General features: G+C 38.5%; 3 protein-coding genes across 3 annotated transcripts; 1 reads left to right on the forward strand and 2 right to left on the reverse strand.

The window, feature by feature from the left end:
- The first annotated feature begins 1,939 nt into the window (after window positions 1–1,939).
- Window positions 1,940–12,929, forward strand: LOC124213864 (Carbonic anhydrase 2). The gene is made up of 6 exons (XM_046615563.2): window positions 1,940–2,186; window positions 7,084–7,128; window positions 7,439–7,600; window positions 8,629–8,876; window positions 8,939–9,175; window positions 9,607–12,929. The coding sequence occupies exons 1-6, from the start codon at window positions 2,150–2,152 to the stop codon at window positions 9,850–9,852; spliced, it is 975 nt and encodes a 324-aa protein (XP_046471519.1). The 5' UTR covers window positions 1,940–2,149; the 3' UTR covers window positions 9,853–12,929.
- Window positions 12,409–13,189, reverse strand: LOC124213865 (coiled-coil domain-containing protein 12). Its single transcript, XM_046615564.2, has 3 exons — window positions 13,034–13,189; window positions 12,725–12,863; window positions 12,409–12,627 (listed from the first exon to the last, which is right to left on the reverse strand). Exons 1-3 carry the CDS (start codon window positions 13,162–13,164, stop codon window positions 12,409–12,411), a joined length of 489 nt encoding a protein of 162 aa, XP_046471520.1. The 5' UTR covers window positions 13,165–13,189.
- A 1,330-nt stretch (window positions 13,190–14,519) lies between these two features.
- On the reverse strand, window positions 14,520–26,307 carry LOC124213863 (mediator of RNA polymerase II transcription subunit 15). The gene is made up of 2 exons (XM_046615562.2): window positions 26,238–26,307; window positions 14,520–18,162 (listed from the first exon to the last, which is right to left on the reverse strand). Exons 1-2 carry the CDS (start codon window positions 26,244–26,246, stop codon window positions 16,294–16,296), a joined length of 1,878 nt encoding a protein of 625 aa, XP_046471518.1. The 5' UTR covers window positions 26,247–26,307; the 3' UTR covers window positions 14,520–16,293.
- Window positions 26,308–26,991: the final 684 nt, after the last annotated feature.

Consider the following 26,991-nt stretch of genomic DNA (forward strand, 5'->3'; position numbering starts at 1 on the left):
CTTATTAACACTTTCTGCGCTGAGTCAGCAGACTTTTTTTCAATGACGATTGTCAATGAATAAATGAAGAGAGGTGTCAAACCAAAAAGTCAATAAACAATTCTACTTTTCTCACCAGTTTGATGAATAAATTGCTCGTCCCATTCAATAGAACTTCCTATATACCTGGTTTGTTATCTCTGAGTCTTCAACTAGACGAAATAGAATGCCGCAGTTGAAAACCGAAGTTTCTTATTCAGTAAGCTAAGTAAGTCAACGATCTAGAAAAAGCTCGTGACGTGAACGATTTAGTCTATGATTTGGATACATACTGCACAGTATATTTTTGTACATTTTTCCTATTTTCTCATGTTCGTATTAACTTACGTTACAAGAACTTCGTTTGTAGTCTAGTTTGAATGGTTTTAAAATTCTAATACGTATAATTAGAACGCTACACCTGAAATTCTGGCACCACTGTTTGTAAAATTAGAAAAGTCTCCTTTGACATTATGTCATAGTTACATGTATCTGCCTGTAGATTAGCCCATTTGTTACTGTACAATACGTTAACATAATATAGATGGTTGTATTAGACACGACAGCGTATAAACACGTGAATAATTCTGTACGGCATAATGATAGAAAACTTATGATAAATCAAACTGGGATGGTAATAAGAAAACCTAATGGCGTATCATAGATCCCAAAATACGGTTAAAAAACTTCAAATGCGTAGTGGAGTATAAGTGACATGACAGTACGAAGTAGAAGTACGTTATGTGTAGAGATATTAAAAAAAATTTGCCATCTGTACCTAATTATTAATTATCTTCGGGCTACGAACAATTAATATTGTGCCAGCATCGAATTTCTTGTGTGAAAATCATACGAGCTTTATGATGAATTTCCGTATATCATTCCTCAATTTATTTATCACACGAACTTTTGTTATAATTAAAGAAGTCAAATAATGTATATTCTTACCTGACGTAACTTCTCAGAAAGATAAAATTGTTTAAAAAAACGCAAGAAGTGCGAGCAGCGAACATTTTACTCTTTAAAATGTTTCTAATGTTTAACGAGCTCGAAATATATACGCGAAGTTGAGGTGGATCTATTCTTACCGCAAAAGTTCTATAGTAAACTGTCTCGTAAAAATAAAAATGACAAAACTAAATTTAGTACTCTGCAGTTGAAGGATTATTCATTAATCAGCTTTCACTGAAATATATGAATATACGATAAATTCAATACCTTCAATTAAAGAGCTCACTTTTCAAGAATTTTTCATATTTATCAATTTATTACCTCAGGTGCTATACATAAGTTTTCCCAAATAATTCTATCGTTCGTTCCTATTACAACCCTTGACTCGTGATCTTGTCTGGTAAACGGAACTATAAACATCGGCAGGCCCATTTAATAGGCATACCTGTAAACAATACGAGCATTCTTCATATCTGTTCAGACGTTAGTACGTCTTTGAACTCTATACAACGCAGACGTATAACAACATCGCGAGAACTGGCCAACTTGTCAGTGAACCGGACAGTTAGTCACTCGGCGTTGTTCCGATGGATTGTGTAGAGTGATTCAAGCGAAGTGTATGATCTCTGAGGAAGTCGGAGAATAAAATCGAAGTGACAAACCGCGAGAAAACGATCGACACTGAGTTTTCCCGGTGATGTGATATCTGATTGTGAGGTGAACAGTTAATATAAGCGTCGGTCTAGCTTCCGGTATCAGAATCGCTGGAAATTACTCGGGTAGAAGGAAAAGCCCGGAGAATCCTACCACTCGCTAATTCCTAATCGCGAAGCTAAACTCCCCACCAGATCGGCCTCCTCTCATAATTCATCGAACCCGACGTCGAGCCTCGATCTCGCTCCTGGGTGTCTGACGACGAACGCATCCTGCCGCCGGGGACTTACGACGTTTTAAATATAACAGACGTGATGTTCCTCCGGCAAAAGGCTGCGGTCGTATTTAATATGGCTGTCCGCTACGAATGCGTTCAGTTCTCGTTCAACCACAACCGATCCCGTACCCCATGCATAAAACATTCTTCACTTGGCTACACGGACCGTGATCCTCATTCGCCTGCACCACGCACTAAACCTTCAAACAGCTATTGTTGGACAGTGTTGGACAGTGATCGCTCGCCGATATGAAGATCTTGGTGTTTTTGAATTTCTTCACGATTTGTAAGTGAACTTCAAGTCATTTTACTACCCTTGTTTTACTACCCGTTCTCCCTTTCGAGAATCATTTAGGTATTCATCGTCTCAATGTTTTGACTTTCCATTGAATCGTCGGTAACAACGTCCGCCTGTGACGAGGGTAGCTTTTTTCAATTCAAATCCTGCTCGCATAAGCAAGTCTGTATCTGAGGAATTATTGACAGTACGTCCGATCCATAAATGTTTTTCGCTTTGTCTGCTTTATCGGTATTGAATGTTTAACCGCGGACACCCTACGGTACCGTATATTTCATTTCAGACCGTAACGGTTCACGATGATTCAGTTTATCTGGTTTACAATCAGGTAATGGCATGTGAATTTTAATTATATTCGCTCTTTCATTCAGTCTTAACTCTTACAGCGGTGCCTTTGAACTTTATACGTAGTCTCCAGCTGTGCAGCATTTGACAATTGAATACTTAGACGACATCGTGAGCTGACAAAGCTAAATCAATATCTAAACTAAACAACGCACCGATTTTAATTGTTCTTACAAGTTCAGTTTCACAAAAACCGATCATTAACTACCGAAAATTATTAATTAATCGATTTTATCGGAAACTCCAATATTTTAACTTATCAAACCACGGTCTTGTTTTTATAATCACCGATTATTTATCACACGATAACGGATCTGATGACTTACCTCTAATTGAACGGAAACTGATCACGCTATTCAAACGTCAAGTTTTGCTGATTTAAATGGAAAAACGACAAGCCAATGAACTAGCTCGAACGAATCACTGTGGATACTGTATCCGATAGATTATACACTCGTGCATGTGATTTCTTCCTGATTTCAACCTGCGCATTGAATGCTGCATCATTGTCTGTTTAGCATGTTTGAGCAGAGATAAATGGAAAGGGAAACAAGCAGGTAAATCAAAAATTGGATAGCTAAGTATATTGCCGTTTCGAGGGCTCCCCACTAGCTTGTAAATAATATATACACATAAAGCTACGCTAATTATCAGCTTTCGGCAGGTAGAAAAAACTTGTTCTTTCAACATACTTTTACTCTCTATAAATATTGTAATTAATGCAACAGCAATTTTCCTTTTTATGACACACTTAATTATAGTACATTTAAAATATATTTCAATGTCAACAATCAAGTTTATGCCGAATTTTATGACTCGATTTAAATATTGCCAATAGGTCCTTACTATTTTTTGTGTCAATCGCAACCAACGCTAATTGTTGTAACTCCTGCGTTGCAAACGAGTTCATCAGATAAATGGTCAAAGCAGTTGCAATAATGATGTAAAGGAAAAAATTTGTCCGGGGCTTATTAGCTACTCAGTCCGTTAAATGGATCAATTATCCATTTTAGCCAATTTCTATGAAAGCGTACGATTCGATAGATCACGGGCTATAATAATCTTACAGTATGCACAATTTCCGCAATCTGCAATGGAATCAAACTTGACCATAACTACTTAGGATGACATGCAACGATGTATATATTGTCGCTGAAAAGAATGCATGAAACGATCTTTGGGTTAAAAGAAACGTCGTAAAAGTTTTACTTTGTTCAATCAGCACCTCTTAAGAAAATGAAGTATACGCCTGTCGTAAAATACCCATCCACGGATGTATTTACCGATCAATTGTTCAGAAATTACTGACAATAATTACAGTGGATATGGTAATACACTTGTCTACAGGTATAATACACATCTGACGTAAGACAATTCACCAGACGAGTATCAGTTTTTGTACGGTAAATAATTCTCGCAGTTTCAATTCGCAGTTAAAAAGGTGCGAAAAAATTTTGTCGACCGGCAGTCGGTTTTACATCACACGCGTGGAAACTTGAGAAAAGGCATAATATGTTACTTTAAAGCCCCGCCTCATCGTTTAAATCAAAATATGCCCAGTCAAAGTTCTTAAACGTCGAATTGGACGAATCCGTATAAATTATTCCAATGGGCTCGAGGAAAAATCGATTCTAGCTTGCGTACTACAAGATCATCATACTTGTTGACGAAGAAATTGAACACGGGTAATTATTTTGCTGTATTCGTCATCCCGAATAGCTATATGCCTATAAGTATATAGATTACCTATTTGTCATCGTGATACACCGCGATGACGTGTGAAAATATAACGTAACACGTACGTATCGATTGTAAAGAGAAGTATAGAAAAAATCTCGTATCCGTGTAGCTGATTACAATCCTCACATTATACTTCAATTCTATTGTACCAACACACACGGAATACATGGGAAACCGGATTGTTGCTCACGCTACGAAGTGAGAGGTTTTTCGTAATCAATTGCCAGCGATGTTAAATGTACCAATTTCTTGATACATGTACCATTTTTTAGGGTTCCGTACCATGTACCGAGTAAAAAATGTTCTGGTACGCAAAAATACCAGCTTCTTTTTATCTTCAAGAATGGAATATCAGTAATCGTTATAATTACCAATTGTAACATCGATTGTCTTTATTATTAACTGTTCACAATAATAGTTTTTTGTGAGCCCTCAAGTTATTTGATACGTATTCATTTTTGCATCGATTGCATTAGTTAGCCATATGTGTCAAGGAGATGATTTTGTCACAAGTTCGATCATGGTTTCCATCGGGTAGTCGATGCCTTTTTGTTTTTAATCTCTCTCTTTAGAAACTGCATCCCCATTTTTCAATAAAAAAACACTCAATAAATATTAATAATCATTGATATTAGTAATTTTATCATTTAAATTTTTAACAATAACCAACAAGGCTAATAACAATAATGATTATCATTATCAGTGTCACCGTTTTATCAAATATGGACAAAATGTTTAACCAATTACGATTAACACATACTACAGCGACCATGCTGTTGTTCGCGTAGGTATACCAGGTTTTTATTTGAAATACCAGCTCTTAGCGACACCTGCTCCGGGATCGTCCAGCCACTTTCCAACGTCGCTCTAATCAACGCAAAGCGGTATATCATCCAACTGACAATGTCTCAGGTCCTTGACTCGACTTAACACGATTTAATCCAACGGTTACCTGGGCGCATCCTCGACCGCAATATGCACTTCTCGTGCATATCTTTCCCGGTGCATCTCGGTCCTTGACGGTCCCCGGAAGTTGGCATTGCTAGTAGCCACGTATACCTATAGCTATAAGTTGCAATAGGGGCACCTGCATTACAGATGCGCTGTAGAACACTCTTATATCATGCATCGTCGTTTGTTCGTAGTAAATAAAAATACCGTGTCAGGAAATATTGTTAGTAGTTTTTTTTTTTTCTATTTTTCATCAAGTCACTGGAGATTATTGTCCGTTGTTTGCTCACTGATTCGATTTGTATACGTATACTAATTTCCCAGAGATAACTTTCGAGAGCATTAAAATCAGCAAAGTTAAGAAACTACGCCGATTTAGTGGCGCAAGAAACATTTCTTATCAAATATTCTTCGAATATGGGTCAATAATTTTATCAATTCACGCGTTTTTAGGATTTCAATTTTTATCGAAGGCCCAAACGCACACCGATTACGCTTAAGAATATGCGCGTATAGGTATAACCATTGCACTTTATCATCTTGCAGTATTGTGGATATTCACGTCGCATCGGCAGATGTTACAAGTTAAAGGTACACAAATGATCCTCCTTCTTCCATTAGAACAGTAGTACATACAATGAAATGCATTCCGATGTTAGCCTTGCGAAACATTCTACAACACATAACGATCACGAGTATCACTTGAGTGAGCTATTCGTAGCAAGTATAATCTCGCAATATCGCCTTATGCGTATAAACAAGAGTGAAGTTTAGCGAATCTTGTTTTTATGCGGTAAATTGGAGAAAACAAAACTCGCATTCCGGATTTATTCTGAAATCCGGTAGCTGTGAGCCGACCTCTCACCTCTCGCTTAGCTTTCAACGGTTAATTAGCACGACAATAGCGCATGAAAAACCGTCGAGCATCTTGGAAATTTTCTTGTTATTCACTCTGCGGGGAACTTTCACTTGAGGAATGTTCCGCGTTACGCCGAATGCACACCGCCCTTCTTTTAAATAAACAAATAAATTTTCCTGCTATTATACAATGGGCGATACCTTATAGCTACAAATGATCCGAACTTTCCGGTGCTTGGCCTATTGCCAATCTAGAAAGAGTTACGTGTGCCTTCCTTATCACCTATTCTGTTCAACGTTGATACGACCTTACGTATTTCCTGTATACCGTACAGCGTGCATGTACAAACCAACCTGTTACTTGCACGTAATTATATAACTTGAATTGCACCGGAACTTTCTGGACTATCACTTCATGATTACCTTCAGGCACCATTGTAAATAATGGTCTATTTTTAGCATTTTCAATCACCGTTACATCACAGATAAATCGAATCAAAATATTACGGAAATGTAACAGATAGAGAGAGTTGTAGCGATACGATTGATTGGATAGATATAATGATTCAACGCTTTTCTCAGAGCGGCAACGCACGCAGGATATTCCTCGCTCGGATCTTTCAGTTATGATATTAAAAGGTTGCAGTTCACTCACACGCTCCCAACGACGTCGTTTATCTGACTAGTCATGATCCAGTTTCATGCTTACATTGATGGAATTTATTAGCAGGTAGAAAATCGTATAAATATATACATATATATATATTTTATCATCTGATTCTCACCGATAAGGGTTCAAGGCATGTCAATTCTGGAGTAACTTCATCATGATAACTTTCATGTGCATGTATATTGTACCTGTTATGACTCGTATGAACATCTAATTAGCGACTTTCGACTAGTCGTGTTCGCTTGTTATTTGTACTTGAAAATATACTTCGTTAATACATACGGCAAGTACATTCTAATCTTTTTTTAATATTTGTTCCAGATTCTACAATTCTAGGTCAGGAATTTTCGTACAACGGGCTTCTTGGTGAGTAAAATATTTTACAAGTGTGCTATTCAATTAGCTTTGACAGATTTATATCATTCTTGTTCGGAGTATTTGCATCAGAGATGAAGGTCATTTCGTGAGAGCCGAGGACTCCAAAAAGCATTTAATAAATTATGCTTATCTTGTAGCTTGAATCCGTGTACTGACTTGGACCTTCTACAATTCGCATCCTTGAGGCCAACTCCTTTCCCATTTGCTCACTGATTTATTATCTGTGTACAGGTTGTTGATTTATTTGTAACTAGACCCTTTTAAAACTGGTTCCCTTTGTCCCTTCTGACGATAACAGGTCCTGCGTACTGGGGCAACAAGTATCAAACGTGCGTAGGAAAGCACCAATCTCCGATCAACATCGTGGAGCATTATGTCGAGAAGGTCACACTTCCACCATTGTGGTTTTCTGGTTTCAACATACCTAGGAAAGCCATGCTAACGAACAATGGCCATACAGGTTGGCATAATTATCCTTATGACATTTTCTAACTTAATTTTCAACAAATTTCGGCAATGAAAACAAAATTTGAAGCCATTAAAAACACTGTAGTACGAGCTGTAGAATTTTTTATAAAGTCGATCCGTTCTAGTTCAGTTAAAAACCGCAATAATAACATAAATCATCGTGATCCACGTCTCGTCCGCCTTCCTCATCGTACAGCTAATAACTTACATATATTCTAAAGTCGAGTGTATATTGCACGTTTGCACGTGATAACCGTGTCTCTTATCTCGAGCTATACTTCATAGGTATCGTTTAATCGGATCTGATTGCAACCGTAGATAGGATCAATTAGGTGTCAGCAATTATAATCGCTACAAATATTTGATTAACTCTGAAAAATTACTCCATGACCGCGTTATATCGTACATGTTGTGCATTCAGAAATATATGTTTGAAAAAATGTGTTTCAACGTACGTGCGTGTTACGTAATTTGCTGTCCTCCGGGGTAACTTAAAGAGGATACAAGTATAACCATGTGCATATATTTACATAACTCGTCTTGTCAAACTAGACCTTGATGAGATACTATTACCAATTTATTACGCTTCGGTGTACGAAGACACCCGTTTTGAAGGATCGTACATCTATCGGGGGGCTGTATTTTACCAATAGTATTCGTATAATAATATCACGTGCACGCAAAGCTAGATCACGGTTTGAATTGTAGTATATACGCATGTAACGCACGTTATTTTACTCTTTCAAAGTAACATAATCGACATGCTTATTGTCAGAAGGTCTTTGAGTAGGCATAATTATAAGTATGTATACGTAAAACACGAATACTGATGTTTCGTCTCAAACATTCTAAAAACTAATTTTCAAAACCGTATCGTTCGACCATTGAATTGATACTGAAAAGATTGCAGTCATTATAACCATAAAGGTCAAGTATAATTCTAAAAAATAATACGTCATTCGTTGAGGCTTCATCGATTGGGAAATAAATTGTAGAACGCAATTTTTTTCTTCTTTCAAGTACTCCTAAAGACAATTGGAACTGACGTTCCTCTCATAACCGGTGGACCTCTCAGAGACGACGTCTACGCGTTTGAACAGCTCCACTTTCACTGGGGAGAGAACGACAAAGAAGGTTCAGAAGATAGGATAAATAACAGATCATTCGCTATGGAACTTCATGCCGTATTTTACAAATTATCATACGGATCGTATAAAGCGGCAACCAATTTTCCAGACGGACTCACAGTATTGGCGTATTTCGTGACGGTAATGTCGATTATACATATAGCTTAAAAAATTCCAGCCACACACTCACGACAAATTCACAGGTTGCCGAAACGTTTGATCCGACCTACAGCCCTTTGGTCGAAACGTTGCCACTCATCGAGGACATTGGTTCAGAAGCTGTGCTAAGGGATAATCTCATCCTCGAGTCTATCCTGAAGACGAATCAGCCTTCGATGCAGAATTATTTCACGTACAATGGTTCGTTGACGACACCACCTTGCTCCGAAGTGGTCACGTGGATAGATTTTAAAAAGCCGCACATACTTTCCCACGAACAGGTGAGTAGCAATATTTATATTATGTAAGGTAAACACCTCATTGAAACACCCAGAATTCATGAGAGGGAAAAAAATCGCGTCTTTTACCGCAAATGAAAGTCTAGTCTATATATGATGGTGTAATAACAGGTGTATCTAAGTGCTAAAGTGTGTAATTACCTTCTTTGTGCAAACCGTTATTACTACGGGGAAAAAAACGACCGTTCTTGTTGACCAATATTCCCAGTCTCCTGCACGTGATCTGGAATTAAATAAATCGTTGAAACTACCAGTTTTAACATTATTGTAAACAACTTACGGTCGAACGTAACGTAATTATCGAGGACAGTTGAAGATGCTCTGTACTTATTTTATACCGAGTCACACCAAGATTTTACATATACAATAAATATGTTATACATACGTATGTCTGCACGTATACCATCTTGCAGATTGAGGCTTTCCGTCGAATTCGTAGCGCAGAAGGGGAAAGAGTGACACATAACTTCCGGCCCGTACAACCTCTCGCCGACAGGATAGTCTTTGAGAATATTCCTGAGACGAGCCACGACTACAGCCACGGGATTCCTAACCATCGCAATCATCATCATCCGCAACAGTTTGCGGGACAACTTGCGAACAGAGCTTCCCTTCCGATTATAGTTATTATTTCATTAGCGACTGTTCTACGTCGATAACATCATTTATCATCGCGAAAAAAGAACTAAGGGTCGTGCCATATTTTTATTTCAACCACTCATTTTCAGCTGGTTAAATACACAGCAGATGATAAATGATAAGATCAGCAAGTAATTTCTCATAATCAAAAGAAAATCACAACGCGAGGCTAATCTATTCATCGAGTTACGTGATAGTATCTAAAATATCTCAGAAATTCGTCGCGCCATGTTTTTATTCGAGTTTTAACACTTTTTAATGACGTACTACAATATGGTGCGTTGCATAGTTTCAATATTAGATATAAATATAATTTATACTCGTTTCGCAATCGTATCATAATGTTTGAAGATGTATCTGAGCCTTGTTTTTATGCGGCGTTAAAGCATGAATATCAGGACACCCGTGATAAAAATTGTGAGAAGTGTTTCCGCAGGACAGAAACTAGATTCTATTAATGGTTACAGTAGATTACAAAATTTTTAACAATCAATCAAGTCTCGCTACCATTGTTCAATGAGAAATTTTAATCATCTACGCGTATCGTCGTCACTCTACCATGTACGGCATAAATTTTCAACCGGCACCGCAAACTCATAAATTATGCTGTAATTGAGTATGGCATTGAATGATAGTGTATTCGTAAATTTATGCGTACTTTTGCGGGCGCATTTGGCATTCGATATTTCGAGCCCACAGACTGTTGTTAGAAGTAAACGCCATGTAGAGGATTGATTTTTCATCGAGGAAATAAGTATAAAATCTCACTGGAAGCTAATTAAATATGTATCAAATACGTTGGCTACAATTGGGATTCTAATATGCGGGCGTGGCTACGAATGAACGTCAGAATATCATCGTGCAAAAATGCGTGGAGGCCATGGGCTTTTATTTTTTTAAATTCAACTCAGTATCATAGACTTAATAATAGTATCATGAACTACTAGTTCAATTAACTATATTTCTCTTGGAGTATTAAATTTTTATTCTGCCACGAGATTGCTTTTTCCAATGCTTTACTCAAAAGACGGAATTATTATTGTAAGTATTTACTAGTTGTATCAGCATTTCCGTCCATAAATAATATTGAAATATTCTGTGTAACTGAATTTTCGTTGCGCTAGTATGCGTGGTATTATTGAGTTTATTCAAAGAAGTAAAAGTGGTAGTTTTAGTTACTAACAGCGTCACTAACGCATTATTTAAGTATCGAATATGTATGTGACTAACGTACAGATATAGAGCGTTTGCAAATATTTATTAGTCGTCTTATGCCATGTATACTGGAAACTTATTTGAATGAAAAATGTTGTGAATCCTGCTCACGTATATTTCTACACTATCCTAAATCGTAGAGGCGTATCTTTAATATTAGATGTGTAAAAGTAGCCAGCTATTTTAAAAATCGATGCGCTCTATGCGAGGATTATCGTAACACGTTACTTATAGATTACTACAATTTGTCAAAAGGTTGCAACTTTACAAACTCACAACAAATAGTATGTGAGTATAGCCTAGAAGTTAGAATCGATGCATCAGTTTTCAATCTCTAACAAAGTAAAACAATTTTAATAGGTTTTAAGAATAAATTACTCATTTACTACGTTAGGTACAATTATATTCTTTTCAAAAAATTCTGCTCGATAATTGCTGTCGACTGTATCGTGACCCAGGACGTGGGACGCAACTATTGTATCAACGAGTCAATTATAAATTCAGGCAACCCGGAAAATGAAAAGCTCACCCCCGAGACAGCGAGGGTAGTGCTCTGAGGGGTGACTGAACCCCAAGGCACGGTACAATGAATGAACGCAATGTGCAACGGGCTGTTCTGAAAGGCAGAACACAAAGATGCCTGCGTCACTCGAGTACTCGCATTCAAAGTGGGTTGCCTTGATGGATATGCCGGAAGAATAAGACTATGTACGTACACTACCGAAATGTGGTAAGTGCGCGAAAAATCTGTCCCGCGCGCAGATGGCGCCACCGGAGATCGAAGCGATCAAATTCAAAATTGAAGCGCTCGGCGCGAGGAATCATTCCAAAATTATCACCCAGCGCGACAGGTCGCTAAGCGAGACTCGGAGCAGCAGATACACCCGGTAACAATAGTAATACTGGCACTAATAACGGTTGGCAGATGAATAGAAAGGATTTTCGCAACTACAATGATTAAGATAATTTTCTGATTCTTTATTCAGTAAATTTATTACATATATTTTCACACTATGTTTCATCAGTTCATATAATTCGTAGATAATTGATATTTATTATAGGTATATATAAACGAATGAACGTTCTGGAATGAAAACAAATTCTACAAAATTAAGATTTCTTCTCTGATTTAAAATTAGAATGTCTAAGCAGGATATCTCACTGATTTAAAAATGGCTATATACACGCAAATTGTAACGAAAATCTGTAATCCTACATAGTAGTTTACCAGGTGTCAAAGTACTTGAAAATGGTATATACACATGTAATTGCTTCGATACAATTTGCTGATTCCACGCAATCAAATACGAACTAAGTGTTACTCAATGCAATTGTCAATGACTTTCACTTATTCTATATTCCTATTCTTCTTCGTTGGGTTTAGCCTTTGCAATTAGTTTGGAAGAGTTGATCGGTGCCATATTGACTATGGAAGCAAGATTTTCTTGGCCCTGTTTTAAACGCTCGCGTATCAATTCAGCTATAGCTTTCTGAGTCCGCCTCTCAAGCTTTTCAAGTTTTTTAGCAACATCCCTTTTCAAATCCCAGTCAGGTTTCCGCGGCGCCAAGCTGCTTATATCCTGCGTATTAAAAATCATATCAAGCAACATCAAAGCGGAATAACAATAAGAGTTCTCAATTTATGACATTAAATTCTCGTAAAATTATTTCACTCACAAGTTCCTCAATCACAACTTTTGAATTAGCAGCACTCAGTTGATCCTTCACTTCGCTCTCAACATCTCCGGGCTTAGCTTCGTCCAATACTTGTTCTCGCAAGCTATCATCCTGAGGTTTGTAACTGCGAAATTTTGGTCTAGAAATATAAAATGAGTGTAAGACAACTGATTTAGCAGAAAAATATAACCTCATTTTCAACCTTCATTATTCTTGTATACATATTATTTTTTTTAGGTTAAGTTTCGAGAAAGTTAGAATCGAAAAAGTGATTCAATTCCATAATACAGTGAAGAAAAAGATACCTACTTGGGTAGAGTTGAACCCTCTGATTTTCCCTGCTCTTTATTTTCGTCAGTAATTTTTCTCTTCAATGCTTGCAGACGCTCCTTTCTCTTGAGTGCCTCGTCTTCGAGCGAACCTACCTTGTCATCCGCCATTCTTGTGGTTGATAGACGTGAAGATATTCATGGATGGTAAGCACGAAACGCGGCCTGCGTAACCATGGTAACGACGTCGCCTAATGCACTGCGACTAGTGTTACATGTGAGTACAGTGTGTAGCCTATGCAATAATATTAATTCTCTTACAAATGGCCCGCATGCGCTAGTAGGCCATAAATGGTAATCGTCCAATACGTGAGGTAAGTGTACCAGTTATTAACACGTTTAGAGCCAATTATTGACCCTTTTATTTTCCAAAATTATAAATTTATGGCAAGAATTGAGAATTTTTCCATGATTAAAACCAATTGCTATAGGCTATGCCGTTAAACACTAGAAATTTATTTTTTGGTAATTTTAGAATTGAGAATCAAACATATACAATCAAAAAAGGTCAATATTTGGGACAGGGTTAATAACTGGTACACTTACCTTATACAACGTTAGTCTCACACAATTAGCTCTTGACTTATTATTAAGGAGGTCGGTTCAGGACTTGGGTGGTTTACTAAAAACCGACTCCGTAAATCGACTTTATTACGAGATAGTCGTATATTAAGTATTTATCAAATTATCACAGCTGTTGGATTCGTTATATTTCATCTTACGATGGCTCATTTTGGTCAAAACACTATTTTCTACGAGATCGATGAAACAGATTTTTTTCTTTTTTAGTCAATTCAACATTGCCATTTAATGGTCGTAATTAAACTCGGTGTAATATTGTAAGATGCAATATTTAACGATGCCAGCATGTTAAAGAAAAGTGGTTGCGCGAATTTGTAGAACATATTCTTCTTGACAAAATGAACTATCGTAGATTGAATTAAAACGAACATTCTATGTCTTTAATCATTTTGGAGTGATTTCAAACGAAGTTCAATATCTATAAACAATAAGCTTTTGTTTATAACTTCAATACTTTCAGCCTTTGTGTTTATGATCATTTGACAAGTGCTCAATGTAGGACTATTGCCTGGCAAAATTAATAAAGAGTATAAACTTTTTACTGAAAAACTTTCTTAAACTTTACCGAAAATGCCAACCGTTTAATTATATTCACTATTTTATTAACTGAGACCGGTTTTCTTAGCCTCGATTATCTCTGATTATTGAAGTAATTTTCGATATTACGACTCCTCACACGTGGTTCGGTAAGTGATTGTAACTAAGCTGCTTTCAAATAGTTTAGGAAATTAGATAGGTATACCTATTTATACGGTGGAATGATCCAATCAGTTTAATCGAGTAATTAAAATATAAATTACATTTTCGATAATCAAAGTGAAGCGAGACCACTCGCTACCTGAATTCGAAATGAAGAACTTTCATAAAAAATTTAAATGTAAAACATATGTGATCACGTGCGGTGCTAATTAATAACTAGGGACTCAAGTAAATTAATATTTATTGGCATTTATACAGAGATATTTGTAGATAACAATATTAGCAGAACGATATAAATTATAAGCGAACATTTCTACAACTTAATATTATTCATAACATAAAATCTCTACTTCTAATTCTTAGAACTATAGATTCTTACAACTGCAACGTAAACCTATTGGCGAATTAGTATGTTTAATTTTCGAAATTTAATTAAAGTGAATTATAAATCTACTGTAGCACCTAGTGCGGATATGCTATACGGGAACTTATGAGCTTGTTCGTCGCATTCGGATATCATTGTTGAAAATATAATAAACTAACGTCGATAGCTATTCACTGAGAGAAATCGTAAACTGAAATCCATGCCGGACATAGGTGTGTGAAATTGAGGACAGAAGGAGGAGGATTATCCAGACATGATACGAAATCCCGGGAGACACCTTGCATTGTACTTCCGAGCGCAGCAGTCACCGAAGCGAAAGTGTATATTCATCATTAATGGCAATTCATTTCTATGCCTAATATATGGTGTGCGTACCTGCACAGCCTGTCAGGCTAGTTGAGAAGTTAATTTTGTTAGTCGATCTCTACGTTGCTTAACAGTAGCGATAGCGTGGTTCACACATTATCCGAACGTGAGATATGCTATCATTTTTTACGTGCCGTGTGATCACCACTGACAAAAATTATTAATTACAATCATCTCACGATGGAACGAATCGCTGTGGGAATGATGCGTTGTGATTACGAAACAATTCTGCAATTCATACGTCAGCATTTCTCAATAGAACTATGCGCGATAGATGATTTATCTTCGCACATACTTGGTGCCTATGAATTGTCATTTGTTCAAGTAATAATTTCCCAACTACCGCGCCGGAAGCATTTTGAAATCTCTAGTGAAAAGATGTATATTTTTTTTCATTATGCATACATTTTAGAATTTATATTTGAGATAGGAATCTTTTCTGAATAAGTTTCACCACGACTTCTTTTTCCTCGTAAACTATTGCGTCCCATGGAAATAGGAAATATGTGAAATTTTAGATCTTGTGTTCTACGGTACTGACGTGAATGGCAAAAGAGCGAGCGTTGATGATCTAATGACAGAGTGCCATTTACTAATGTTCAATTTCAGAAAGATAGCAAGCGATTGTAGTGCGCAAAGCATCGGATCCGACCATTAATTTGCATGAAATTCCTATTCGAACGTTTCTCAGATTACATTGGCAGTGACACCCAAGTAGAAAATATTAAGTAGAAATGCATTGTGCACACGATGAAGTTTTTACTGTGTTCGAGGTTTCTAAGACATGTCATTACAAATTTCTCTTTCTCTCATAGAATACTTGCTATACCTCCGACGCCAAATGTCAGCTATACAGTCGTCGTAAGCGTTTGGCAGTTTAATTCTTACGGAATTCATGACAAGATGGAAATTTCAATATGGTCGGTGAGTATTTAGGGCATGTGAGTAATTTCAATGATCTGTATTCTATAATTAATTTGTGAATCTATTCTAAAGGTCTTAGGATCTCGCATACACGCATGCTGTGGTAACATTTGATACATACCGTTGAGTCACAGCTTTAGACTGCAATAATCGCGGTTCTAAGGTAGGTGTATTGACGGTGTGAAAGAACCGATTCAATTCCACTATTTGAATATAACTTTGCATGTAGGTTTATGACCCTCGTTGAGCGTTAAAGTTCCTCAGACCCTTAAGTTTCAGGCACATCACGCGTCGTTTGGTGGCTTCGCGAAACTAGACACTCGTTTAGACGCACCAAATTGAATGCTGTTCGATGGAAGTGCGCCTACGTTCAATGCCAGAACTTTAGAGACGATATTCAAGTCTTCGGCACTCCCAGATCCTCGGGTGTTACCCAAGTCTGATGCCACTCCAGACTGATAGAGGAGATGTTGAATTTGTCTCGCCGGCGTTTGCGGTCTAGTTTCCCTGAATTGATTGAATCCGTTGAAACCAAAGTTCTGACTGTTTCTCGATGGGGCGTTAAATTGGCTACTCCCAAAGTTGCCTCTGGCGTTGAAGTTGTTGATGTTGTTGTTGTCATTGAAGCCAAAGTTGCCAGTCGAACCAAAGAGTTCTTGTCTGTTGAACCTCGGAACGGACACAGCAGGAGTCTGGAATTCAGTTACTGGAAAAGCTCCGAAGCTCTGCTGTAATATCTGCTGTTGCTGCAGTTGTTGTTGCAGCTGTTGTTGTTGCTGCTGCTGCTGCTGCTGCTGTAAGCGTTGACGTTGCTGCTGCTGTTGCTGTTGCTGTAGTTGTTGAAGACGGCGTTGCTCCTGATAGTTGTTTTGGAATGAGGGTGGATTAACCAGGCTCGGGAGTTGCAGTGAGACGCTTGGTTCCAATTGCACACCGGGCTTATCAAAGGCAGATTGTAGAGTGAGTAGACTGTTTTGATCAAAATTAGCCTGTTGTAGACGTTGTTGATGTTGCTGCTGTTGTATTTGCTGTTGATAGATCCTCTGTTCTTCAAGTTGTTTGAGTCTGGCCTGTTCCCGGAGGAATATCTGCTGTTGCTGCTGCTGCTTGAACCGCAATTGTTCCTCGTAAAGCTGTTGTTGTCTGGCCAAAAATTGAGTCTGTTGAAGTTGTTGCCTCTGAAGCTCGGCAAGTTGTTTCTCCAGCTGCTGTTGTTTGAACTCGAGTTGTTCTTGAAGTGTCAATGCTTGGCCGTCGCCGCTGGCTCTGTAGATGGGAACGACACTCTTGGGAATTCCACGTTCGTCTTGCTGCACCGTGAACGCAGCAACTAATGGAGCTTGGAATATCTTGACTTCCTGATTGTCGTCAAGTTTCTCCCCCGAGTTATCATTCTTGGTTGAATCGCTGGACGAAGAATTATTTTTCAATTTAGATTTGGATGTCAAACTGGATGCTGTTGGCCTTGGAGCTACCAAGGAGTTCTCCGCAGCAGCAATGTTGTTCGACGCGCTACGGCTCAAGGTCTCTGCCTGCTGGGTTGTCGGCTTCGAAGACACGCTCTGTACACTGTTCACCGAAAAGGCAGAGTTCTTGATGCTTCTTGTACCTTGATCCTTGTCAATATCGTCGGCGACGAGTAGAGGATTTTTCAAGTGGACAGCAGACGATTTCTCAGCAGAAATGAGATCGTGAACCTTTGGTGATTTCAGTTCTTGGTGAGTGACGGAGATTTTATTTTGTTTCGCAGGTGATGAAAAAGTGTACTTGTCGACTTCGACGAAGGTGGAGTTCTGGAGTTTTTCCTCATTCGGAAATTCTCCTTCCCCTAGGAAACCATTGAAGGAAATCGTCGATTTCTGACTGCTCGAATAATTCTTGTTCAATTCGCTTAGCGGTAGCTGAGGTATCGTCGTCACGATACTTGCCGCTGGTGTTCCTTCGTCAAAGAAATCCTCACTCACGTCTTCATTGTTTTTTCGTTGTTCAGCAGACTCAGCTTCCAGATCAGCAAGTGCCTTCAAAAGTGCCCGGCGAAGGTTTTTATCGAGTTTGACCGGTGGCCCTCTTCCATCATCATTCGCAATTGGAACTTCACCTTCCGTAGCTACTACGATGATAGCCACCACTGCCAAGAAGATTGCCGATAATTGCTGCGAAAGGTAAAAAAAAAAAAACAAATCAAATTAGTTTTATTACACGTGTGCAGCATTTTACCGTTAAGTCGAAATCCGTTTTAAATATTCGAGCTCGTTAATTGGTTGGTGTGTGTAGAGAAAAAACTTACACATTGCAACCGGTAGCACGTAATAACAATAAAGATGAAAAAATTACAGTAAAAAATAAAAAACAATGTCCGGAATCTCAAATTTTATGCGATGACATTTCCACGTCCCCATAGAATCCTTGAAAGTGAAACCATCCGAAAGTGAAAATTTAGCAAACATTACGGAACAAGTACTGTGAGGGTATAGTTATTTTGAAGATTAATGGATTGCTGAACCTCGTCCATCAGCTAGAAAGTATTTTTTAGCCTCGGGCGTGTCCCACCATCTTGAGATACTGTATGCGCGTCTGTAAAGTGTGATGTTAATTTGTGTTTGCCGTAACTCGGCAATATTTTACTACTTCTGTTTTTTTTTTATTCAAAGAATTGATTCACAAGAAAACTGTCTTGTAAAAAATGTTTATCGGTTCATCAAAAATTCGATTCTCGTAACAATCGTGTTAACATTTATATGGGTACGTTAAAATTACACAAGCATCCTTCACACCTGATAAAATCAAGCAACCATATCACATTCCGTTTCCAGCTGAGGTAATGGTTCGATAAGATTTCAATAATTCACGACCATTATGCAACCAACAATTTTTATTCATTGTTATTTATCACTGGAGGTCTTTGAACGCGAAATAATTACGGGGACGTAAACGGGGTAATCGGATAGTAATTTTTTTTACGAGCATGTAATTGGATTCGGTTTTGACCTTTCTTTATTACTCACAAAGCTGGAGTCAAGCTTTATAGTGATAGGTTGAAAAGGTATATAACCGTAAGCGTCCACCGTAAACTTTCTATGCTCATCTCAGAACTCCGTCATATTTCTAGTGAACAAAACTCCGTGTCGTCAATGATCAAATGGTTAAGTACGTATACCTACTCATTTGCATTGTAAACGATTCATGCTGGGTAGATGATGAAAACGATTATTTGTATCACGAACGTTATACGCACGAAAGCTGGAAAGTTAAAAGCCATCGGTAGTACGTAATAAAAATTTATTTTTACAGTAGGTTCGAGTAAGTCACCGGTTCTGTGTACTTCAATTTAAGACTGTAAATTAAACCTTGTTCAAATACCAAGCCACATAAGGGTCATCGATATATCCGGTGGTCACGATGAATTACTATCGAGTACGAACGGATCTTTTTATTTCTGACGTACCTAATTATTATACGATTTATCGTAAATATGTCATATGTAATATATAATGTAATGTAATAAATAATGTATAAATAAAAATTACTCCGAATCTGCCTCTATTATTTTATTATCTCGTTTAAATTCCCCTTTTCTGGATGTCTGTCTGTGAGCATCAGTTTATTGGTTGTACCTTGTCCATATACATCGATAGATCTGGGTCTAGATAAGACCAGTAATCAACTTGAACATAATAATAGAGACTTTTCTGTGCTAGCTGCAATCAATAATTTATTCCGCTTCAGATCCATAATTACTATAAAATTAACGAATCGGTTAGTAACGCAACAAGACATGGTGTATTACACGAATGCTTGCAGTAAATATAAATCATGAACCTGGTTTTTGTTTTCCAAGATTCCATGCTAGCGATTTCCGAGCCACGAATCATCTGTAGATTTAACGAGAGATTTCTCCTTGGGGTGAAAGTGTCAAGCAAACAACATGCGGGCTAGCTGTAAATACTGGGAGGAGTTCGCATCTTTGTGGGTATGCAGATTTTATGGCCTACGCACCTGCGTGTGCTGAATATTCCAACTTCAGTAAGTTATACTCAGTAAGTTATACTCAGTAATTAAATATAATTTATCTTGATAGTTATGGTACATGTTAAACGCCTCAAGTAGGTATAAAAGCTTGCAGATTCACATTCCAGTGCATACATGAATGCAGGATATTTATCGTTTTAGTAACTCTAACTGCGTGAAATGATTACGTATGACTCGTAAGCTTTGTTACTGCTTCAGCATTAATTAACCCCGAAATAGCTTTTGAGGTGAATGATTCATTTCCCAGGTTATTGCAGTCTACCGTCTCACTCGTCTTAAAAACTATTTCAATATGTACTCAGACATGCCCTCATCCACTACAGCTGATTGCACAAGACTGTCATATTTTTTACATAATTTCATGCCTTATCTTGTGCTACTCATTTCGATAACAATCTCCTTATGCGCAACAACAATGACAACTTATTCCAACGTGGGAAAGTTTCGAGGCATCGTGAAGTACCCGTATAAGTATACCGCAGGGATCCTATACAGTTACATACGTATAAACTGCTGTAACATGTCACCGTTACAACATTGCGGGTAATCATGAAAAACGGTGAGTTAAACGACGGACGCGAAACTGCCAAAAGCACAAAAGCACCGTCCTGATCATTGTAATCGCTCACCACAGTGAGCAGGGACTTGATAAGTCTCGCAAAGAGAGTGACACAACCAGAAAGCAACATCATATGAAAATTATTTGATCCACGGCATTCGGTTTCTCAAGGGTAACGGCTGGCATTGAAAGCAAAATCGGAAGTTTATGTTATTCGGTGGTAATGAAATCGAATCGTTTTCGAAAGTTTTTTGAATGTAACGCCGGAACCTCCTATGATGAATGAGAAATGCCAATAGATATGAGAATTCGTCGTCGCGGTTGTTAATATACCGCGATTGGCTCGAGGCGCAAGACGTTTCACTCGATCTCTCTCACGAATTACGTGCCTCCGCATGTACGTACTAACATGCTTGAGGAGTTGAATCCCGGTGTGTTGGTTATAAATACCTGTACACGCGCGTCCGTGAGACGGAGTTGGTGCTATGGTCTACACACGTGGGTATTTTTTCGGGAAATGGATGAGCGGCATATTCGTACGTAGCAAGGATCGCCCGTGTGAGCGAAACTTGTTGCCTGTACTTGCATAAACATGTAAATACAGGGAATCAATGCCCTGGCACGTTGTCGCGTGTGTTTGCTGAGCTTTAAGCGAAAGACGGAACCCACATAGGCAGCCCCATGCTACAGAGGAATGCAAATTCCTAATTTCCACTCTGCACCTGTTCACGAATTTCTTTTCACTTATTAAATAAAAAGTCAAACGACCACGGGAATCGGTGAATTTTCGACGACTTATTCTGATTTATACTTAAGATCAAACTTTCGGATTATTTCGGATTTGTAGGCATAAATTTTCACACCTGCGACGTTAAGTCCGATCAAACGAGTTCACACGTTCCAAATTCAAGCTAATCTAGTAAAAATTTATTGTGAATAATAATCATTGAGTGGAAAATACCGAGTTTGTTCCACCACTTTCTACTTACACGAACTTTATTTATTTGACGACAGAAGATCATCATCTCTTCAGAAGGCGTCTTCGCATTCAAATCAAGACCAACCCAGCGCGTGGTAACTATGTAATGTCGCATAATTATGCTTCTTGACAACCCAGATAATTATTTACTTTAATGCCGGTGTAACACAACCTTGCCAAAACTACTTCTTGGACACGTTTCCTGCACAGTCCCTACGTCCCTTCATTTACGAGTGGATGATAATCTTACTGTAAGGGAAACGCTACCTTACATTATTTCACTCCTTTCGTAACTTTTAAGCTCAACTAAGTAAGGTGATACATGTTACTCTTTCTTTGTCGTCGTGCTTCAAAAGGAAATACCTAATCAGAATATTCCAGTACGATCTGTAGAAAAGAAGAACATAGTCCAGATACATAAAGCCTTTTGAAATTTGCGAAAGGCACACTCCTTAAATTCCTTCACAAAATAAACCATCCGTCAAATGAACGGGCAGCATCGTATAATGCGGTAAATGTCTGACACTAGTTAATGACCGGTGGAAGCAGGTGACAAGGATAATGACGTTGCGGATGTTACAATAAGTGTATTGAAACGGTTGTTAACCGGTGCATTTACCCATGTATGTCCTTAGCACACCTGTACTGAAGCCGACTCGGTAATCGTACGAATAAACACATCTACCTACTAGAGATGGAGGACGCTATGATAACTGTAATAACATGTAATAGCTGCAATAAAGCCGACATATTTTTCATCAAACACGAAGAAGCCGGATCGCACCGTGACTGAGAGCATTAATGAGATTGCCATTGACACCGAGGACATATACATGCGCAACTCTGCGTTATTCAAAAAATTTTTTCTAAATTTGTACCCGATGGAGTAATGGTTGAAACAGCAAAGGTATTACTGTGTAATAATGCGAATTGGGCATATTTGCAGAAAGAGATTTTATGCCGTCATCTCGAATGCACATTCCAATATAACTCGAGAAAGCTGCAAGGAAATATTTGGCGAATTCAAATTGTTTTCATTGAATAAGCAAGCAAATTATCTGTGACCGATGAATCCGTTGCAAATATTTCCCGACTGTACGTGGCCTAGAATTTCTGCAGGGGCATCAATTGACTTGGGATAAACGCGAGCCCGACCGAACCGTAACGAGGCCCAAGTCCCGATGTCGGATAATATACGGTGTATACTCCGGCGTGCATCGGGGTCTTCAATACAACAGCACACAACGACAGCTGCGGGAGAAAGTGGACTCCGTTATTCCAACCTTAAAGCCGTACGTTAAGAAGATCCGCGTGCAGGAGTTTGTTTATTCATTTATTCAAGATGTGTTCAGTTACATGAGGAAGCTACTAGTCGTTCGGCATTGGTCATTAGCGTGACATGGACGGTCGGTTTTGGTATAATATCATCAATTGAAAATTCACCACCTGGATTTAGGCACGATTAAATCTTTTCAGCGTGATCGCGTTCGTCCATATATTATATATATATATATATTATTAAAGATGCGTATGAGCTGACTTCCTGAATAAATTGACACTCGCACAGTTCTCTCATCGTCAACGAGTGCAGAGAAAGCCGAGACGTTATGAGTCCATTCGCGCAAGTAGAAGACTACACGTGTTCTGGAAATTCTGAACAGTAGTCGGTACATGCCTGTATTCATCCTACAATAATTAAACTTGATGTATTTTGTGTTGTTATTGAAATAAAATTAACATATTCCTCGACAGTGTAAAATAGACGAGTTGCTAATTGCGAAAGTCGGGTACTGATCCAGATATCGATCACTCAAGACTAACGTACGCAATTTATTCGCAGGCTTGCGTCACTGACAAGAGAAAAACGTATTCGAGATTACACTTTCGAAAGCTTAATCTTTCAACCTCAAGTCGAGAATATTATTCTCTTATTGTTGGTGCATATTTACCGATCAAAATTGCTCAACTCTGACAACAACGTGAGTCTGAAAACCCGTGATAGAGTTAGTTATACATTGATAGGTTCAACAATGAAAATATAACACGCGTGTGAACCCTCGTCTATTACAGCAGACACGCGAGAGAACCGCATGATATTTCGTTTGAGCGTTTTTATTTCAGTCTTACTTCATTGTAATGAGCATATTCTGATTGACCTTTGCGATCCTTTAGCAATCAAAACTATACCTTCGAGCAAAGGATGCGAACTTTATCTTGCGGAATGTCGTGCCCTCCCCCTTCCCTTTCGCGAATAATTCACGACTCTTCTCCAGAGATGGGGAAAGTGACGATGAAGGAGCCGAAGCTTCAAAGCCACTCCCATATTTACGCTTGCCGGAATCTCCATACGTTACATATTCTTTTTTTTTAATCATGTCCTCGCGTCCTCACGCCCTCTCAATTGTTCACAACGATGAATACATAATGTGCAGGCATAGTGGTGAACACTCTACGGGATCTAAATTAACTTTGTCTATCTGACGTGACTCGCTGTGTGACGGACCACACGCCCAGATTTCTCGCCCGAGGGGAAACGATTACGGATGCATGTATGTACGACGTACCTATATGGTAATGAACCAAGTACGAAGTAGAAACTAGTTCGTGTAACATATAACATCGTGTAACACGTTATGACTCGACGGGCAGATCTTTGAGATTTTAACGAAGATCATCTTACTCGTAATCGGATACATGGAAGACATTTGAATTGCCCGTAGGTAATAGGGTAAAAAAGAGAAACTTGCGAAAATGTTCAAACGAGAATCGTGCCTGACTATAGGTAAGCAGGGATTGGAGCTAATCAGCCGACTACGGTATGTATGCCAACGTGCGCGCGTGTTTAACAGCGATGCTGCAAGATTCACTTTATTGTTAGTCATTTCCTAATTTGGCCAGGTAATAGCAAATGCTCTTTGACCCTTAGAAACATCAAAGTATTTCGTGGCGTCGCGAATGTTCTCCTCCCTGACGAAGATCCTGACGCAATTATCGTCTAGGTATGCAGGAATTACTGATTAGCCCCGTATTGCAGTTATCTCCCGGAAGAAACGTCCTACATGAGAACTAGGGCGCTAAAAATCTAGCCGCCTACTTGGTTCGAAATTGAAAATCTAGCGACCGTGTAATGTGCGTGCTAACGGATATGTTAATTTCGTGTCTAGGCTTGCCAATTTGAACAAGATTGCACGTACGACGTCAACGATACAACAGAGTTGAGTAAAGAAACAAGGCTTGTGGGGGCGATCGATCAAGGAAGCGTATCGACGTATGGCGATCGTTTCCAAGCTGGATATCGTATCGTAACGTTCAACTGGGAGCCGTGCGGAATCTCAAAGAGCATGGAAATGTGAAGAGGTATTACGGCTTCTCAGTATCATCGTTTCGAGGGGACAACTTTCTTTTTCCATCCAAGCAGCGACGCATACACTCGTAATTAAAACCACTCGGCAGATGTGCGTGTGCAAAGTTCCGCGTACCTGCATATGGTATAACGCGTACAGCACGTATGTGCTTACATGCGAACAAGTTCCCAGCACCTGAAACAACTGACGATGAGCTGACCGACTCTACCTGTTTAACGCGTGCGCCGTTAATATTTTCTATAAATATTAACATCTTCACTGGGTTCTGCTGTTCAAAGTGAAAATCTCGACCGAAACTCTCTAATCGCACTGGCGAAGAAGACTTACTATTTGAAAATATAGTTTACAACTATTCCCATAATACACTGAAATCGTTTCATTGATTTTAATACTCCGGCTAGAAAATAGACTAGTTCTTTGTCTGGTCGCAATTCTCGCATGTAAATTGCAGAAAATGATTAGTGGAGCACAGTTTTTTTTATAAGACGCGATGATGCTCGAGATCTCACGGTTCAACCGGCTCTTTTAACGATAATGGGTAAGTAATGGGTTCACAGTCGTTGTAAGTCTCCCGACTGCGAGAAAGAAAATTACTATAGTGTTAAGATCGTACATAGTATAATTTATCCTTGAATCTTTCACTTTTTTTTAAAGACTTCACGTGCACCGATCCGAAGTTCACATAATGGAATCAAAACCGCCGATTAGAATTGATTATTTTCCAATTTTTGTCTACAATTTTTTTATTAGATAATTACGCCCTGTTGTACGAATTTATCAAAACTTGAAATAAACAGAATTGGTTGATAGCAATTCTAGACCCATCCTTGAATCAAGATTACAGACGTTGGCAAAAATGCAAATCTTTGCCACTATAAGAACCGTACGTTACTCTTATTTTTGCACTTTTAGTTGTAAGTATTGTAAATTTTATTTTGTGGTCCTGATAGTTTCGAATTGAACCCTTGCTTGATGCTTGCGTTAGTGATTATTCTGTCCAAACTTTTACTCCACATCGGCCCTCTCTGAAATTCTACGAGAGAATGAATCGAGAAAATCAAATACAAATAGAGCAAAATATTCGCACTCAAGACATTCAGCTTGACAATCCTACATAAAATCGGTCTGCACAGTAACGATACCCTTAAATTTTAATAATCCTTGATTTACGCACTGTCACTGAACACCAATCACCATCCAATCGTGTTAGTCAAAACGAAGTCCACTACCAATGCACCACCGCGAATTTACGCGATGCCAAAGGAACGTAAATTGTGGATGAGTGTTTGTACTCACCAAATGCATGATGCCGTCTGTGCCGATCTTGGTTGGATTCTGAGCTTTTACTGGCGAACACAGAGAATGCTTTAACCCGAAGATCGCGGTGGGATGCGATGGTCCGCGAGGAGGGGCCGCAGAAGAAACTCTTTCCTTTACTACCCACGCCGAGAAAATACAACCTGACTTTTTCCAATCTCTCGTATAAAGGTACTTATGTATTAGAGTAAAATAGATTTCAGTAAACGATGTCCGAAGTTCCGCGTAAAATAACCGACTGGAACGTATTTATTCATAATTTCGTCAGATTTTCATCTCACATTCTACTATTTACTTGGGAAGTGGTTTATTGGTTGGATGAAGCAGTTAACGCGATGCTAAATCTGCATGATAATGAGCACGATAATTGAACAGTACTTTTGCTTCAAGGGGCCGAAGTTGATTTCCAGACGTGAGAAGTAAAATACTTGATACTTAGAAAATATAATATTTTTCATGTATCCACTTATTTGTTTCGGTTACTCTTATAGACAAGACGCTATGCCTGGCTAGATATTTCCGAAAATTACGGTTTCAATCATGTACTGCAGTTCAAGCTTCGACTACGTACGATTATTGCATGCACTCGTGGATGAATTGCACACATCATTTCAGATACGAATTTTTATCTACAAAGATTTGATTGACGTTCCAGATTCGGCGACATCAGATGTATGGGAACTGCCTTCTGAACAATACAAGCCAAATTTCGATTTCTCGAACTTCAGAGCCG

This window comes from Neodiprion pinetum, chromosome 3 (genome assembly GCF_021155775.2).
Source record: "Neodiprion pinetum isolate iyNeoPine1 chromosome 3, iyNeoPine1.2, whole genome shotgun sequence".
Taxonomy (NCBI): Eukaryota; Metazoa; Arthropoda; class Insecta; order Hymenoptera; family Diprionidae; genus Neodiprion; species Neodiprion pinetum.